This window comes from Phycodurus eques, chromosome 3 (assembly GCF_024500275.1).
Source record: "Phycodurus eques isolate BA_2022a chromosome 3, UOR_Pequ_1.1, whole genome shotgun sequence".
In the NCBI taxonomy this organism is placed as follows: domain Eukaryota; kingdom Metazoa; phylum Chordata; class Actinopteri; order Syngnathiformes; family Syngnathidae; genus Phycodurus; species Phycodurus eques.
Genome location: NC_084527.1, coordinates 26,192,471 through 26,211,849, shown reverse-complemented (window position 1 = coordinate 26,211,849; position 19,379 = coordinate 26,192,471). Strand labels below are relative to the sequence as shown.

Here is a 19,379-nt window from a genome sequence, read left to right as displayed (position 1 = left end):
GGTCCTCACGTTGTGAACTATATACCCCTCTATCATTGATGTATAAATAAATTTGGATACTACAGTGGAGCCAGGGTCCTCCTCATTTCATGCATGTTGCTCAGTTTTAACATGAAGTAAAATGTTTGGCATTCATGAGTTACCTGGAATTTCCCATTTTTGTAGCCTGTAGAGCAGGGGTGTCAAACATTTTTGTCGCGGGGCACATTGTTGGTACGATTTTCCACAGAAAGCCGTTACGACCTTGAAACCATATAAATGTTTCATTGCCTCATCATAGCATTTATATATATATATATATATATATATATATATATATATATATATATATATATATATATATATATATATACACACATACACACACACACACACAACAAAATGATGGATGGTTTCAAATCTGAAGTCAAGGATAATAGTTTGTTCAACTATTGTTCAAGCTACTGTAAAAATGGGTTTGGTAACAAACAAACAAATGCTTGTTATAGCTCATTATTATTTATTGCATGTTACAATGTGGAATTTTGGTACACATTTTAGCAAGAGGTGTGAATGTGAGTGCGGATGGTTGTTTGTTTCTATGTGCCCTGCGATTGGCTGGCGACCGGTTCAAGGTGTACCCCGCCTCCCGCCCGTAGATAGCTGGGATAGGCTCCAGCAGTCCGTGACCCTAGTGAGGATGAGCGGTAAAGAAAATGGATGGATGGTTGGATTTTAGCAAGAATCATGGAAGTTGATGTAAATAATTTGCTTTCACCGGCCACAAAATGATGTGGTCCCCTGGGATGTGAGTTTGACATGCCTGCTATTTGGTTTTATTATATCCATTTGATACTCTTTTCATCTAAGAGGTGTTGCTAGAGGATTCAAATACATAACAGTTAACAGTATTTTATTTCATATCTTATCTAATGATTAATTGGTGTCGTTTGTTGTTTACTTGTTCGACTGTATTGTATTTTGATATATATATATATATATATATATGTGTTGTATTTTGATATATATATATATATATATATATATATATATATATATTTTGATTTTGTATATTGTATATTTTGTACATGTATTTTGAGTAACTACTGTATCACTGAATCATGTTTAACTACTGTATTGATGTACCATGTGCTGTACTAATCTATTATTTGTAGTGTTAATTATACGTGGACCCGAGGAAGATTAGCAAACCGCTACGGCACAAGATAATGGGGATGTCGACAACGGCTTCTGCTTGAGACAGTCATTGATATCTTCATCAAAATACTTTTGCCTATAACACCAACAATTTAGCATATGATCACCAGCACTTGCAATCATCCAGTGATTTTGAGTTCGTAACTACGATGGTTGCCGCCGAGCTAATTGAGATAGCTACCTTTAAACAACAAACAATGGCGGGGTGCACTCAAGCTATCTAATTTTCTGGGTCACACTGAGAATAAGCACATCGACAGATTTACTTCAAACTTCACAGAAACAAGAATAATAATAATGACTCACGTCCATATAGTTTTCTATTGTGTCTGAATCTTATAAACGTGTGATTTTCGACACCGAAAACACTTTTTGCAGTTAGAGTTGAGCTGTAAAAACCACAAGGAACATTTTCATCTTAGTCAAAACTTTGAATAGACACGAACGTAACTTAAATAACGTGAATGAAAACTCACCCCATAAGAATCGGAAAAGTATTCCTGTAGACGTCATTGCCTCTGATCAAATAAGGTCCGTCAGTGTTCTTGTTGTCGTTTTCGCTCGCCAGTCACTTTCACTTTTTGCAGTCAGATTTGTGCTGACACAGACATGAGTTTTTCAGAGCCACAAATAATGTCTGCGATTTCCAAATATGTTTTTAATGTTGTGTGTGCATGACTTAACATTTGTAAAGGTTTAATTCTGCTTGTGAATTGTTGGTGCGTTTGTAGATCAGCGGGCATTGTGCATTTATTTTTTTAGACAAACATAATGCAGTTTTCAAGATTATCACACACAAAGATTGACAATATTCACACGTGTGGGAAGTCCCGTCCCTCCATCCGTTGGCGGCAGTGTTGTTGTCTCCGTTGATGACTTGACTGCACGTCATTTTTATGGGAATCCAACAGTCTATGGTCTGACCCTGCTGAAATCCTGAGTAAACCACTGCGGTCAGGCGAGCCCCCAGCTGGAAAGATTAAATCAAGGCCAGCCGCCCCAACGACTGTTCATACTAGGCATTACGGTAACACGCCGCCAACGAGCTGCTTGGGCCGACTTCAAAATAAAAGCCTGACATATAACACACAGACATCTATGCTTTGGACTTAAAATAATGAAACAAAATACTCTGTTATATGGCAACAGGTCCACCACTGAGAGAAAGAAAACTGACAGTGTTGCATCCAGGAAGGTTCTGAAGTTGCATTATATAATAAAGCTAATTTTAAACGTCCATATATGTCTGCCATTGACCCTGATTTAAAAAGATTATTTAAAAAAAATAAAAATAAAATCCCTTAGTTATCCCAGAGCCAAACCAGTTCTGAGGTACACTAGCCCACCCAAGGACTGCAACTAAACCACGTTCATAAAAATCTGATGTGGCATTTCAAAATCAAAATTATTTATTTATTTTTTAAATCACACTGGGAATCACTGTTGGATTCCCATAAAAATGACTTGCAGTCAAGTAATTAACGGAGACAGCAACACTGCCGCCTAGCGGATGGAGGGATGGGCCTTCTCACACTAGTGAATATTCTCAATTTGTGTGTGTGAATATCTTAAACTGCGTTACATTTGTCTAAAAACTAAATGCACAATGCCCGCTGATCCACAAACGAACCAACAATTCACAAGCAGAATTAAATCTTTACAAATGATAAGTCATGCTAAATGCGCACACACAACATTAAAAACGCATTTGTAAATCACAGACATATTTGTGGCTCTGAAAAACGTTTAAATTGCCGATACATTTGTGGATTTGAAAAACGTGTTAATTGCCGATATATTTGTGTAAATAATTTTGAGACAAATCTCTCCCATTAGATTGACCGATTGTTATGTATCCCCACACCTCCAACACTGAGTACTGTACAGTTCATACAAATAAGACACAGCTCATGGAATTACGTGCACATGTTTGGCTGACGTGTGCGGCCAAATTTCAGGATGACTTCAAATTGATCCCGGGCCGGACGAAATTGCTTCCGCCCCGCGGGCTGGGAGCGTGACATGTCTGCTTTAAACCAAATAAATGTATCTGCTTTTCCGTCATGCTTTTAAAAAAATGCTATACACAGATAAAATAGACTCAGACCCAGCTACAGTAATAGTGCATTTTACAGCTTCTAGGGATTACTAAGGATTTATGATGTTAATTGTCAAAGACGTGCTCCTTTACAGCCACGGATTCGCAGAACAAGTGTGTGTGTGTGCGTGTGTGTGTGTGTGGGGTGTGGGGGGGTTTCAGACACATTAAAGGGAAATTAAACAAATTGCAGATAGTTGCCAGTACATCTTCATTTGGAGAGAGAATTTCTATTGAGGTGGCTGTTAAGGAAGGCTGCTTTGGAGAGCTGTCATGTCGACTCTTGTGTAATGGCCCTCTTGACTTGACAGGACGTCAACCTTTTGTCCTGCTGCCATCAGCACATGGACCTTCCTGGCTGCCCCTGAGGAAGCCTGGCCGGCTAAACCTCATGCTGTACCCTAACACACGGCAGAGGCAGGTGCCAGTCAAAGCTGCCAGCTTATGCTGTGCCACGGCCTCTCTTGCTGTTGAAAGTTCTATTTAAAAGGCACCTCTGTGAGTCATGCTGGGTGCAATGGATCACCAACCCTGAACTCTGTGGACCTCATCACCTGTTGGCAAACACAGAGGTGTAAAAGTGGGGATGTCTGGTGAGATGCTTGGACTGCTACCAAAGCAGGATGTTGACACAAAATGACAGCTGACTTACGCACACACTTGTGCAGAGCAGGCCTGCAGTGCAACAAAGCCCCTGGACAATCCAAGTGTTTCTTAAGAATTCAAAACTCAGCTGCAGGCACCATTGTTGGAAAGTCAGTCCAAGTGGTATTTTGTTAAAAGTAATAACTTAAACAGACAGGAAATGTTACATAACCACTGAGGATAGGCAAAAAAATGTCATGTAAGGAAAAAATTTACTTGTGATACATCTTAAGGCAGTATAAATGTTAAAGCAACACTTTGCAACTGACATTGATTCTGACAGTATATCCCTGTGTGTATAGATTATATCTGTCACAATATGGAGTGTTAGAACAGTAGCCTGACCCATCCATGAGCCAGGATTAATAACCTTCTTCGAAGTGACGCTTTTATTGTTCTAGTGGTTTCGTGTTCGGATGCTACTGTGTTAGATGTCAGTCCTTCTTAGAAATGCTGTCTGTCTGTATTGGACAATGCCCGCTGACAGATTAAGCTTTCTGGCACCACTGTGAGGACACTTAATGAGTTGCCAATCATCCTCTACCCTCTCCAAGGATCATAACTGAAGCAACAGTCCCATGTGTTCAAGTGCACGTAACTGCAAAAAGGCGGAAAACAGACAGTGAAAACGGACACCGGCCTGTTAATGGAATGTATTATGATGATTTGTATTCTAAGTACAGTATCGAGTAGAGGGGCTTGTCCTTTTGTCTCTTCTTGTGATGTCGCAGTGATGTGGAGACAGCTGCCATCATACTGCCACATTTAAACCTGATCAGAGCATTGGGGAAGATATTTTTCCATTTTTGGCTTTGCTTATTGTTGGACTCTTCCCTTCTCTAAAGGTCACATTGGTTTTATATTACAACAGTGCTTCCCTTGTGGGCTCATCATATATAGTGCTGTGAAAAATGTATTTGCACCCGTATTGATTTCGTTTTTTGGGGTAGGGGGTCATTTTTAAGAAATGTCAATTTCTGATTATCAAGCCAATTTTAATATCTCACAAAGACAACCCAAGTATAGTGAACACCCGCTATTCACAAGGATAGGCACCGAACCCTCCCACGAATAGCGAAAATCTGCAAATAACTGTTTTCTATTGTGTCTGAATCCTATAAACGTGTGATTTTTGACCCCGAAAACACTTTTTGCAGTCAGATTTGCGCTGTAACAACCGCTCGGAACATTTTCCTCTTTGACAAAACTTTGAATAAACGATAATGTAGCGTAGATAATGTTAATGAAAACTCACCCAATAATAATCTTAAAAGTATTCCTGTAGACATTGCCTCCGATCAAAAAAGAAGTCCGTCGGTGTTCTTTTCGTCGCTGTCATTTGCCAGTCACTTTCACCTTTTTCAGTCAGATTTGCGCTGACACAGCCGCGGGTTCTTCAACAATGTCTTCATTCAGTTGACAACAAACAGACCAATACAAATTACTAGTACTTAAAATGCATGAGCGGATGCAAAAGTAGCCATGTGGCTCCTTTGAAACTGGTACCTGATTGGCCGACTGTCGTATCCTCACTCCCCCAACACTGAGTACTGTATATTTCTTTATGCACTCCTCATGGAATTACATGCACATCTTTGGCTGATGCCATTTTGCGGTCCAATGTCATGCTGACTCCAAATTGATCCCGACATGTCTGCCCTACAATATGACTAAGTTTAAATAATTCTGCGAAGAAAAGTCAACCGAAATTCCTCCACAGCAATTTGAAAGACTTATCGCACCACTTATCGCTAATGCTTGATTTATGTTACTGTCGCCAAGGGTTCAGGGGGCTGTGACTTTTTCACAATGGCACAGTCAGATAGGTTTGGATTTTTTTCCCAGCATTAAATCTTTATTTTAAAACGCCATTTACTTTGATTGTCTTTGTGAGATGTTAAAATTGGTTTATCTGAAAAATTGAAGTGTAATAAATGTGCAAAGGAATCCCAAATCAAGATCGCCAAATACTTTTTCATGGCATTGTAGCTACTGTCTTGATGTCTACATGTTTTTACAGTATTCTTGCAAATGTTTGGGTGCTATATTTGTTGTTGAAGATGGGGCAAATATAGACTTACAGTGGGGCAAAAAAGTATTTAGTCAGCCACCAATTGTGCAAGTTCTCCCACTTAAACAGATGAGAGAGGCCTGTAATTTTCATCATAGGTATACCTCACCTATGAGAGAAAAAATAAGGAAAAAATCCAGAAAATCACATTTTTAAAGAATTATTTATTAATTAATTTACTTATTAATATTAAATATTATTTATGTATTAAAATAAGTATTTGGTCGAACAAGCAAGATTTCTGGTCTACCTATGATGAAAATTACAGGCCTCTTTCATCTTTTTAAGTGGGAGAACTTGCACAATTGGAGGCTGACTAAATACCTTTTTGCCCCACTGTAGACATAGTTTGATCTTTAGCCATCCCCAGTTTCATGCGGTACAGCATTATGAAGCTGAATTGGGTCACCACAATCCCAAATTGGTCTTTTCCTGTGAGACAAGCCATTTACGGCTCACAAGTCCTCTATTTCCTCCTCTCTTTGGCTGTCTTTCTCCTTTCCTGCAGTGATGTCAGCACTGACCAACAACCCCCCTCTGCAATTAGCTTCCACTTCCTCCATTTAGATTACATGACCAGCAAATTCCCACCTGCAGATTATAGCTTGTATCTGTTAAATTGGTTTATTTAGTTATGACACACAAACTGTACTAGACTAGGGGAGCAGTATCATGAACCGAACCACCATTAGGGGTTTTATGCAGTAGGAAATGTGTTTGATGATTTTGCACTCACATTTTTTGTTTTTTGTTTTGGTTTCAGTTGGAGACAAAGTGCCTGCTGATATCCGTATATGTTCAATCAAATCAACAACTCTGAGAGTGGACCAGTCCATTCTAACTGGTAAGTTGATAAATTGTTTTCATCGAGCCAATTGTAGACATCCTGTGTACTTTAGCTTTTTGTTTTGTTTACCGATCTAATATAATCTATTCAAATAAAGGTGTAGTGGTTTTAATTACTTAAGGCACTAATGCTCTTTTCTGCTCTTGTACTTTAGCTCAAGGCAATCCAAGTCACACTTCATACCTCGCTTGTTTTATACTTGTACAGTTATGGGTCATTGTTTTGGTAATTTCCTTAAGTAGAAAAGATAGTCATACAATAATAAACATAACTTAAATCTAAAATCACCTGCATGTTGATAAATCGATGATGATGATGATGTTTTATCACAGTCTGCTGTCTTAACAATGAGACCTGTGCTTGTCTTTGCAGGCGAATCAGTCTCTGTCATCAAACATACAGACCCTGTGCCTGATCCTCGTGCTGTCAATCAAGACAAGAAGAACATGCTGTTCTCTGTAAGTGGAGTCCTTCAACAACTATGAAACATTCTATTGACATTGTTTTGTCAGTCATTGTTGCTGTATTTGACCCAACATTACTTGTCATTTCAGGGTACCAACATTGCTGCTGGGAAGGCTGTGGGTGTGGTGGTGGCCACAGGTGTTAACACAGAGATTGGCAAGATCCGTGATGAGATGGCAGCAACTGAGCAGGAGAAGACACCCCTGCAACAGAAGCTTGATGAGTTTGGTGAACAGCTTTCCAAGGTCATTTCCCTCATCTGTATTGCGGTGTGGATAATCAACATCGGCCATTTCAATGACCCTGTACACGGAGGCTCCTGGATCCGTGGGGCTGTCTACTACTTCAAGATTGCTGTGGCACTGGCTGTGGCTGCCATCCCTGAAGGTTTGCCTGCTGTCATCACCACCTGTTTGGCACTGGGCACCCGCCGCATGGCCAAGAAGAATGCCATTGTCCGCAGCTTGCCATCTGTGGAAACTCTGGGCTGCACGTCTGTCATTTGTTCTGACAAGACAGGAACTCTTACCACCAATCAGATGTCTGTCTGCAGAGTAAGTCTCACACAGTGCATTACTAAGTTGTTCGGGAACCAATGTTTAGTCCTCGTGGTTGTCCTGGTGTTTGAATAAGATGCTTAGTTGGGTGACCGTTATGGCTTGCTAAAGTAACACTGTGCAAACACTGTTCTTCTTGTGATCATGCTGCAGCTTATTTAGCCAAAGGGCAACATACAGGTACTGTCTTGCCTACATTAAGTCGTTGGATGACTTGCTGTTGTTATATAACTGACCTTGCGTCATCAAGCTGAAAAGCAGCCAAAGAGTGCTTGCATTGTCTCTTTGGGATAAGCACCCCATGTTAAGATTGATATGATTGTTTGAATGGTTTTACATCCGATTCACTCCGTTCCAACTTCAACACGTTCAAAAAATTTACGCCTCACGTGACATTACTAATCTAAGCCGCAATGTTTTTACATTTCCCACAATTCCATTTTTTGCACCCAAAAATTGCCCATTCATTTCCAATGGCACATTCAATAAAACAAATTTACATCGTTCCCATTCAAAATGTTCAGCTCATTGAAATCACCCTGGGATTGATTTTCAACATTCCAAAAATTCCTACCCATCAAAAATGTCACCATTTTCACCAAATTTTTCCACTTTTTGACCCACGAAATGTCCAAAATAGGACATATTCTACATTGACTCCTGCTTCAACATTTCTCAACCGATTCGCACCGTTTCAACTCCTCTACACTTTCAGCTCATTCTAGCCATCCTATGAACCACTCCCATTACCCAAATTTTCTAAATAAAAGCCCGAAATTCCAAATTGTTACAAATTTAGCTACAGTTTCCTTATTTCTCCTCCGATTTGCACCCTTTCAACTTCTACATGTTCAGCTCTTTCTATCTATCCTGTGAACCACTCCCATTCCCCAAATTTCAAAATAAAAGCCCGAAATTCTACATTTTTACTAATTTAGCTAGTTTCCTTATTTCTCAATCATTTCGCACCGTTTCAACTTCTATGTGTTCAGCTCAATCAAGCCATTCCATGAACTACCCAAAATTGCTAACATGCCCTAGATTTTCTAAATAAAAGCATTTCACTTTGTTCCATATCATTCAATTTCATTTCACATTATTCAGTATCATTCCATATTATTTAATAACATTCTACATGATTGCAATCAGCATTCCTGCATTCACACGCAATCTACTTGTATTAAATATTTTAGTTGCCTGCTCAGTAATTCATCCATCCATCCATTTTCTGTACCGCTTTATCCTCACTAGGGTCGCGGGCGTGCTGGAGCCTATCCCAGCTATCTTCATTTGATCTTAAAAGTTGCCATTAAAAGTTGTTGTGCTTTGACAAAAAAGAAAAGGAGCTCTTTGCGTAACTATTTATTTGTCACTGGAATGCATTGGTAATGAGCTTTATATGAGATGAAATATGATGCACACACACAAATATCTCTTTTAAAGTTGTTTTTGCTCACAAGCTACCTGAAATTTAATAGGAATAAACATTTGTACTATTGACCAACCAGAAGTGAGACCAAATTACCTGTTGTAGTGTTTGGGTCAAATCTGATATGGAGCTTCCCTCCATTTGCCGTTAGTGTCTGTATTCGCCCTAACATTGCTCCTTGTGCGCATGCATGTTTTTCCCAGGAGCCACAGCAGATTTTTACTATGACTATTTTATTATTATTATCAATTTCTTGTAATGTCTGTGTGAGGGAGGATAAAACATCTTCCTGTGTGATGCAGCCGTGCACTGGAGTGTCTTCAGGGTATTTCTCTTTCCACGGGGTCCCTGCCATGAGTCTGTGTGTTTACGCTTGTCTCATATTAGGCAGCAGGCCATGATCCGAAAGAGACAAACTATGTTGTAACAGTACGGACTAATAGAAGCACTGCTTCTAAAGTCCTCTTGTGAGGCTTCTACTGCCACCTACTGTGTCTTTAAAGGCAGCTGTCTGATGTCTCTAACGTGCTCAAATGCTGTGTTGTGTGTTTGTGCCATGTTAATGCAATCCCCAGATGTTCATTATCAACAAAGCTGAAAGTGAGAACTTCTCTCTGTCAGAGTTTACCATCACAGGTTCTACTTATGCACCTGAAGGGGACGTGTGAGTATTATAAGGCAAATGACAATTGATTACCATGGATGGTAGATTGAATTTCATCCTGACTAAGATTCGTATAATGTTCCTTTCCACAGGTACCACAATAGTAAACAAGTGAAATCCTCTCAGTATGATGCTCTGGTGGAATTGGCCACCATCTGTGCCCTGTGTAATGACTCATCGCTGGACTTCAATGAGGTGTGGACTGCATTCATCCCACCTTTTTAGATTGTATCATTCAAGCTCCAAATACCGCGAGAGCAGTTGCAAGTGCAGCAACACCTGGAGGTCAGACAATTAAATAGTCAACAATGAGGGTGACAACTATTCTTCGATTTCCTATATTGCGTATCCTCACTACAGTCTGGGGTGAGCTGGAGACTATTCCAGCTGACTTTGGTAGAGAGACACGCATCAGTCCGGTCCGCACTGGTCTTATTGCATATTGTCATAAAACAGAAGCTCTCTTGTATTGGTTTGTCTGAGAATGCTGTGGGTTGGTTTAGGAACTACCTGTTGGAAAGATTTCATCACATTTAAATGACTCAACATTTGTCATGGAGTTCCTCAGGGCACTATCTGAGACTCACTACTATTCTCTAGATACATTGATAATTAAGGTTATTGGTTGTTTTAAACTAGCGATCATTTCAAGCGCAGGCAAGAATAAAGTTGACCACACAAATGACCAGACATCACCTCACCAAGCTGCTCGCCACCCATTTGAGCACAAAGCGCGTCATAATGTATGAATGAATGCAATAAAAACTTTTCATATTCATGAAGAAGCGCTACAAATCCTCTGCATTTCCTCACTACACACGGAGCACCATCAGTACACAGCGAAAGACGTTTATCTAGTGGTGTAAACTCAATGAAAGACTTCAATAAATCCTCCTCTTGTTGACCCTTTCATTGGCAAAACAGCAAGACATTCGCCAGCAATATACCTTGCAATCACGCTAAACTACGGTTAATGGCTTACGTCTGTCAACTGATAAAGAGCAAGGGAAAAGTATGGCACTGCATTCATGACCTTCAATTGTGTTTCTTCCACTTGATTTGTCATCATGATGGTACGATTGTGAACAGTTCTTGCTGACAGAGGCATGTCTTCCCCCAGTAGATATCCATCCATCCATTTTCTACACCGCTTATCCTCATGAGGACATGCTGGAGCCTATCGCAGCTAACTGCGGGCAGGAGGCGGGGTACACCCTGAACTGGTCGCCAGCCAATCGCAGGGCACATATAACCAAACAATCATTCACACTCACATTCATACCTATGGACAGTTTAGAGTCTTCATTTAACCTACCATGCATGTTTTTGGGATGTGGGAGGAAACCGGAGCACGCGGAGAAAACCCACGCAGACACGGGGGAGAACATGCAAACTCCAGACAGGCGAGGCTGGATTTGAACCCAGGTCCTCAGAACTGTGAGGCGGATGTGCTAACCAGTCATCATTCCTCACTAGATATCCATCCATCCATTTTCTGAGCCGCTTCTCCTCACTAGGGTCGTGGGCGTGCTGGAGCCTATCCCAGCTGTCATCGGGCAGGAGGCGGGGTACACCCTGAACTGGTTGCCAGCCAATCGCAGGGCACATACAAACAAACAACCAGTCGCACTCACATTCACACCTACGGGCAATTTAGAGTCTCCAATTCATGCATGTTTTTGGGATGTGGGAGGAAACCGGAGTGCCCGGAGAAAACCCACGCAGGCACGGGGAGAACATGCAAACTCCACGCAGTCGGGGCCGGGGATTGAACCCCGGTCCTCAGAACTGTGAGGCTGACGCTCTAACCTGTCGGTCACCGTGCCGCCCCACTGGATATTTTGATGCAAAATTAGCAAGGTGTGTCGAAGTGCCGCTTTATATTTGACCGTTTCATTGATGAAATTTATGATTGCATGTTAGACATGGCAGAATCTGCTCTCCCCACTATGGCAAATTCCTTCTTCTTTCTTCTTTCTTTTTGTCATCTTCGTTAAAAGCTACTTGTCTATTTGATTAAAAGGAAGGAAGTTTACTTCTTGACCTCACAAAAACCCGGGTAAGCTATCGCATTATCTAATAAAAATAGTCTGACCCTACTGTACCCGGAAGGACTGCTGGCATTGGCTCCAACCACCTGCATTGGGGTAGAAAATAGATGGATTAAAATGCAGGAGAATGTTTTATATTTTGAACGGTATTTTAAACCTGTGATTTCTGTAATGTTTTACTTTTAAATTTCAGCGTAATTATTCAATGTTCATCATGTTAAGAATTGTGTGCTAAGATTTATCTGCGAGCCAGATGCAGTCCTCAAAAGAGCCATTTGGCTCGCAAGCCATAGTTTCCCGAACCCTGCCCTAAAGATTTCTACTGTACAGGGTAACAACATTTTAAATTTTGTCATAAGTGTCTCAGTGTCCAGCTTGATAATTCTCTCCGTTGTAAACTTCATGTCAGTTAACTTCTTAAAAAGCTAAAAAAAAAAATATTAAAAATAAAAAATGGGAATTTTTTTTTTTTTTTTTTTAGTGTTGTTTTTCATTTGAAGCCAGATGATTTTCCAGGTTTCTGGTACATTTTTATCTGTACTTGATTATGGTGACCTTTTGTAAATGAATGCACCTGCCCATTGTCTGCACGATAGACTGCATATCACAGGGCAGTTTATTTTATCACAAATTGTAAAACCTTAACACATTTTTTTTTTTTTTTATATACCAAGGTAGGTTGTAACTTCATATTTTATTTTACCATCTTCAGAGTGTCTGCTGAACTATGCTAACATTTATTTTACAAGAAAGTAATAATTTACATATCCTCTGAAAAAAATACTCAATGCTAATTGATGATAATTTTAATATTCAATATATTTTAGGTGAAAGGAGTATATGAAAAGGTCGGTGAGGCGACAGAGACTGCACTGACCTGTCTGGTGGAGAAGATGAATGTCTTTGACACTGAAGTCCACAACCTATCCAAGATCGACAGAGCTAATGCCTGCAACTCAGTGAGTGACACCAACTTCCTCCCTGCTCACATTGCATGTCTGCAGCAGGTTTGCTCACTTTCTTTTTGGGAAACTTCAGGTGATCAAACAACTGATGAGGAAAGAGTGTACTCTGGAGTTCTCCAGAGACAGGAAATCCATGTCTGTCTACTGCACACCCAATAAGTCCCGTTCTTCCTTGGGGAAAATGTTTGTCAAGGTATACTTTGACACAGCACCCAAATAACCAGCTCTAACCAAGGACTTGTTGTCTTCCGTGTGGCAAATGTTTGACCTCTCTCTCTCTCTCTCTCTCTCTCTCTCTCTTTCTCTCTCTCTCTCTCTCTCTCTCTCTCTCTCTCTCTCACAGGGAGCACCTGAGGGCGTTATCGAGAGATGCACCCATGTCAGAGTGGGTAACAACAAAGTTCCATTAAGCAAAGCCATCAAGGAAAAGATCATGTCTGTGATTCGTGAATACGGGACCGGCCGCGACACGCTGAGATGTCTGGCTCTGGCCACGCGAGACAGCCCGCCCAAGATGGAGGACATGATACTGTCCGAACCCACCAAATTCTCCGAATATGAGGTGACTGTTGGATACTTAGCAACTAGAGAAGGGCATTTAACAAAATTTCCTTGAGTGACTATGGGGGAACAGTAGACTCATGGTTAGCGTGTCTGCCAGTTCTGAGGTTCAGGGTTCAAATTAGCACCATTCTCGCCTTTATGGAGTTTGCATGTTCTTCCCATGCTTGCTTGGGTTTTCTCTGGGAACTCCAAAGGCCTGTCTGTTAGTTTGTTTGCTGCTCTAAAAGTGTCCTAAAGTGTGAACGTGAGTGTGAATGGTTGTTTGTCTGGATGTGCCCTGCGACAGGCTGCCAAATAGTCCAAGGTGTATCCTGCCGAGCTCCGATAGGGTCCTGCTCACCTGTGACCATTAATGAGATTTATTTTCTTCATGGGATGGGAGAACCTTACCAAAGGGTTCTCGGTTGGTGAAGAGTGCCTCAATTGTTTGACCAAGTAATTCATAATCAACAGTGATTCACATACAATCTGGGGAATTCTTAAAAATCCAATATTTGATTATTATGCCTGTCCCTAATGAACTCAAAATTAAATTCAGGGAAATTTTGAGTAACCTTTTGGTACACAGTAGAAACCTTCTGGTCCTCCTGTGTCCAGTCGGACCTGACCTTTGTCGGCTGTGTCGGCATGCTGGACCCTCCCAGACAAGAGGTGGCGGCGTCCATCAAGCTGTGCCGCCAGGCTGGCATCCGCGTCATCATGATCACTGGAGACAACAAGGGCACAGCTGTGGCGATCTGCCGCCGGATTGGCATCTTCTCAGAGGATGACGACGTTGAGCAGATGGCCTTCACCGGACGAGAGTTTGACGAGCTCGCGCCCAACACCCAGCGAGAGGCTGTCACCCATGCACGCTGCTTTGCACGCGTGGAGCCTTCTCACAAGTCCAAGATCGTCGAGTTCCTGCAAGGATTTGACGAGATCACAGCTATGGTACGTCGCCTCAAACCTGATATCTAACATACTGGATCATGTTTGAGTTACATGAGTTGCATCGTGAACGCATCCGTAGCATAAGCTTTGTTGGTTTGGCGTGTCAAATACACACAGAAAAAAAACATTCTTTGTCCCATGAATTTTATTTGATCGTCTCCAAGTTTGATGGACTTATTGTACATCAACTGCTCGGCATTAGTTTTGGTTGTGATTGACCACAATCGGGATCACAAGGACAAAAATCTCGTTGCAAATTGTATAGCCTTTAAAAAAAACATGTAAATTGTATTATATTTGCCTTTTGATACATAACTGAAAACTACACTTATATTTGTCTAGCTCACATTTCCAGATCTGTAATTCTATAATGACCCAAAAAAAGAGAATGTCAAAAGCTGTCAACAAAATAAATTTTATGTTGACCATACAGGTTGATGGGTATGACTGCTTATTAGGGTCACCTAGTGAGAGAAGAAAAAAGCTTGAAGTCATCACGATGAAGTTTAAAGTCATCATAATGAGATTTAAAGTCAACTATTGATGAGAGGATCCTGGTAAACATTTTCTGAGCCGCTTCTCCTCACTAGGGTCGCGGGCGTACTGAAGCCTATCCCAGCTATCACCGGGCAGGAGGTGGGGTACACCCTGAACTGGTTGCCAGCCAATCGCAGGGCACATAAAACAAACAACCATTCGCACTCACACCTACGGGCAATTTAGAGTGTTCAATTAACGTGCATGTTTTTGGGAAACCGGAGTGCCCGGAGAAAACCCACGCAGGCACGGGGAGAACATGCAAACTCCACACAGGCGGGGCCAGGGATTGAACCCGGGTCCTCAGAACTGTGAGGCTGACGCTCTAACCAGTCGGGCACAGTGCCGCCAAAATTGCGTCATATCTACTTTAAATGTCGACTTTAAATCATGTCTCGGCTTTTTTTCTTTCTCTCACCGGATGATACTAATACACCTTTGTGAAAAGAAGTATAAACCACTCACATTTGTACAATTTCCTTGGGGGATATTTTGTGGGATGATGGTTCCTCCTGTTGTTTGTGAAGGCCATTGATCATAAGGAGAGTCATGCCTCAAATTCAAGCTCTTGGTAATGCTAAGGGCTTTTAGGATGTGTAAGCATTTAGTTGTGTGTGTGTATGTATGTGTGTGTGTTTATTTATATATATATATATATATATATATACACACACACGCACACACGCACAAATATTATTTAAGCAATTGTTGTCAATAGTTGATTATGTAACTTATTGTTACGATAACAAAAGAATACCATGTTTGTCTGCAGACAGGAGATGGCGTGAACGATGCCCCTGCCTTAAAGAAGGCCGAAATTGGCATCGCCATGGGCTCTGGCACTGCCGTGGCCAAGTCAGCCTCTGAGATGGTCCTTGCCGATGACAACTTCTCTTCCATTGTGGCTGCTGTTGAGGAAGGGCGCGCTATATACAACAACATGAAGCAGTTCATCAGATACCTCATCTCCTCCAATGTAGGGGAAGTCGTCTGGTAAGTGGGCAACATCCTTTTAGAGCGTTTTCTTCTTCTTGTCAATCAACCGTGTTGATGTCGCCTTTGTTTCCTGCTAGTATCTTCCTCACTGCAGCGCTGGGCTTCCCCGAGGCACTGATTCCAGTTCAGTTGCTGTGGGTCAACCTGGTGACCGACGGCCTTCCCGCGACCGCCCTCGGCTTCAACCCTCCGGACCTTGACATCATGGAGAAGCCTCCCCGCAACGCTAAAGAGCCGCTCATTTCTGGATGGCTCTTCTTCCGATATCTGGCCATCGGTTGTGAGTGTCACGGCGGGAGTCTTCGCTTGAGTTGTCGGGAGTTGTCTGAAGTGACGCGTGTGCTTTTGCCATTTTTGCTCCCAGGTTATGTTGGTGCCGCCACAGTGGGAGCTGCGGCTTGGTGGTTTACACTCTCCGAAGATGGACCTCAGATCACACTGTACCAGCTGGTAAGTGGACTAATCAACAGCCGCACACCTGACCAGAACATTGGCCCACTCGGGAATCCTCGGTTCATCTTCCTCCTTTTCCCGCAGAGTCACTTCCTCCAGTGCAGCCCGGACAACCCGGATTTTGATGGCCTAGACTGCGAGGTGTTCGAGTCCCCCTACCCCATGACCATGGCCCTGTCTGTGCTTGTCACCATTGAGATGTGCAACGCTCTGAACAGGTACAAAAGCTTCCAGGGAGGTTGGACAAGCAACGTTTGCACACAATGAACTTCTTCCTCCTCTTCTTCAAGCCTTTCAGAGAACCAGTCCCTGCTGCGGATGCCTCCTTGGGAGAACATTTGGCTGCTGGGGGCCATCTGCCTCTCCATGTCCCTGCATTTCCTCATCCTCTATGTGGAGCCTCTGCCAGTAAGTCTGCTGCTTTTGTCTTTCATTTACTTGTAGATGAAGTCCATTTGCCTCTCCCTCTGAACAAACGTCTGTTACTTTGCTGTAGAAGTTTTCCTTCTCTTCTTTGAGCTTCGAAAGTCTCCCGCTCAATAGAGAGTACTGCTAGTCAAGAAAGTCTTCCTTGATTAGTCCTGTAATCGTTTTCATTACAAATATTTACTGTAATTATGACATTTTGACGTTATGGAATGGCACGCAATGAACTAACGACGAAAGAGTTCTTTCATCAGTTAGAAAGTTATGCACATTCTACTACTGCACATTCCGGCTTGCATACAAATTGGCGTTACGTCCCCACCATAAGAACGGAACGCTACGCTAAAGCGAGGATCCCCTGTAGTTTTTAGTGGTGTGGAACTGTACTGCATCATACTCCAAAACTGATGTGTTAACGTGGCTTTGCTCCTCAGGTCATCTTCCAGATCACCCCTCTGGACGCCACCCAGTGGATGATGGTGCTGAAGATCTCGATGCCCGTCATCCTGCTGGACGAGCTGCTGAAGTTTGCGGCCAGGCACCACTTGGACTTGGGTAAACAGCCAGAGAAGGCGGCAGCGGGCACCAAAGGGCGCTCTCTGTGTGCATGTGCCAAGGGCATCTCGTGGCCCTTTGTGGCCATCTCCCTGCCTCTGGTGCTGTGGATCTACAGCACTGACACTAACATGGCTGCTGTTTTGTGGCCCTGACTGACCTACCAGGCACCAGTGTGGAGTGGACATTAACACACACATACCTAACAGAAACATTACCTTCCAGTCATCACTCGCTCCTGGTGTGGTGACAGACACATCTTTGATAGTTAGGACTTTTTAGCAATGCATTTTGGGGTGGAGTGGCTGTGATTAGAGTTGTTCTTGTTCTTACTTTGTTAACACAAGTTTTTATATTATTATTATCATTATAATACATGTTTTGGTCTAAAGAGAGAATTGCCCAACTTTTAGAATTTTTTTTATCATTTGTCATTTTGGAAGGGTGTCTGGGGATAAGAAGAATGCTAATTAAGGACTTAAGTGTCTTCTTTTCTTAGTTTCTGCATTAGGCAGAGCACAGCTACCTCACCGCTGTTCTATAACCATTACTACTTGTATGTCTCCATGACCAACGCGTATCATTTTAAGCACCCAAAGCCTTCATACGTGCTTTTTTGTCATCTTAGTGAAGACTTTCTGTGCATTTCATTTGTTGATTATTTTAATTCTATTAATGTATAAATGTGCACATACTGTACTTGAATATACTGTATATGATACTTCACATGAACAGTCTGGTTTTCACCTCTGCAGGCCTCGTGTGTCATTGGAGGTGTGTAAATGTGTACATAGCCCTTAAAGTAGGACCTCTAGATTTTATCGTTGCTGTTAAAATATTTGACAAGAGTCCTTTTTTTTTTTTTTTTTTTTGCCACTGTGAGCTTTTCCTTCAAGGCCTTCCATACATTTGCCTGCAGTGTGAGTACACTTTGACCTGCATGTCAACAATCGCATGCCCATTTTGCTGTTATACAACAGCTCCTTAGATTTTAATAAGCTTTTAAAAACATAGTACTGATTGTACTTGAGTTGAAAGAGGAATTGAATGTGGGTTTGTTTCAAATGCCTTCGGTGTCACAAAGTGTTAAGTGGATGTTAAATTCACATTTCAAACTGGCACAATTTCTTTGTTTGTAGATGGGCAGACTAACATCAGTCTACACCATTACAAACTTTATTTTGCGTTTTAATTTTCACTTAAAATAATCATTTTCAGCTTGCCGATTTGCTGTACATTAAAATAGGTTAACACACTTGCAATGGTAACCTGATACCTTTGACGGTGTGCAATGATCTAATGGTTCTCCTCCCTCCCCCTGTTTTCTCTTCCCAGCAAAGGCCATATAGGCTCAAGTGGTCTTCAAATTCCTTGGCTTTGTTTTGTGTTCTGCATGTGTTTTGGGCAGAACACTTACAGCTGCATGTCCGAAAAGTTGAGTGAAGACGAGCTCATTCATTTGTTTTGACAGAATGGCCATGAATCAAAAGTCCTCATCGCTCCTTCCATCCTTGCGCATGCAGAGCCAAGAATGACAACAGCTCTCATGTCATACTTTACCTGAAGATCTTAGTACTGTTGTATACATTCAGTTGCAAAATATTCCTTGGTGCATGTCTGCTACAGCTGCTGACTTGTGTAATAGAGAATGTCAAGAACCGCTTAAAGGTTACTCACCTGACACAAGTGTTAGATAAGCTTAAAAACTGTTGATTTTTTCCTAAGGAAATGCTTTTATGGGATGATTTGAAATAAGAATTTGGAGTGGATGAAGTGATGTTCAACAGGGGCATTGGCAAGCAAGTCGATTTGCTTCTGTACCTGTTTTTGTCAGATTGTTCAATTTGTCACAAACTGGATTCAGGTAAATAAAATTAATTTAACAAATGCTTCTACTTGAACTGGCAGTGAACCTACAGAAATTGG

The 19,379-nt window shown here is 41.7% G+C and overlaps 1 protein-coding gene across 2 annotated transcripts in view; it reads left to right on the top strand.

The window, feature by feature from the left end:
- Positions 1–19,341, top strand: part of atp2a2a (ATPase sarcoplasmic/endoplasmic reticulum Ca2+ transporting 2a) — a 32,251-nt gene extending 12,910 nt beyond the window's left edge. Inside the window, exons 6-21 of one of the 2 annotated variants that reach the window (XM_061672893.1) lie at positions 6,775–6,855; positions 7,231–7,316; positions 7,413–7,877; positions 9,885–9,973; positions 10,066–10,168; positions 12,852–12,983; positions 13,063–13,182; positions 13,333–13,551; positions 14,151–14,486; positions 15,796–16,016; positions 16,097–16,299; positions 16,384–16,469; positions 16,557–16,690; positions 16,763–16,880; positions 17,333–17,453; positions 18,789–19,341. In XM_061672893.1, coding sequence (XP_061528877.1) covers positions 6,775–6,855; positions 7,231–7,316; positions 7,413–7,877; positions 9,885–9,973; positions 10,066–10,168; positions 12,852–12,983; positions 13,063–13,182; positions 13,333–13,551; positions 14,151–14,486; positions 15,796–16,016; positions 16,097–16,299; positions 16,384–16,469; positions 16,557–16,690; positions 16,763–16,880; positions 17,333–17,453; positions 18,789–18,802 — 2,528 coding nt within the window. In that variant the 3' untranslated portion in view covers positions 18,803–19,341. Of the gene's footprint in view, positions 1–6,774; positions 6,856–7,230; positions 7,317–7,412; positions 7,878–9,884; positions 9,974–10,065; positions 10,169–12,851; positions 12,984–13,062; positions 13,183–13,332; positions 13,552–14,150; positions 14,487–15,795; positions 16,017–16,096; positions 16,300–16,383; positions 16,470–16,556; positions 16,691–16,762; positions 16,881–17,332 lie in introns of both variants that reach the window. The other variant, XM_061672892.1, reaches the window with a different exon arrangement.
- The last annotated feature ends 38 nt before the right edge of the window (positions 19,342–19,379 follow it).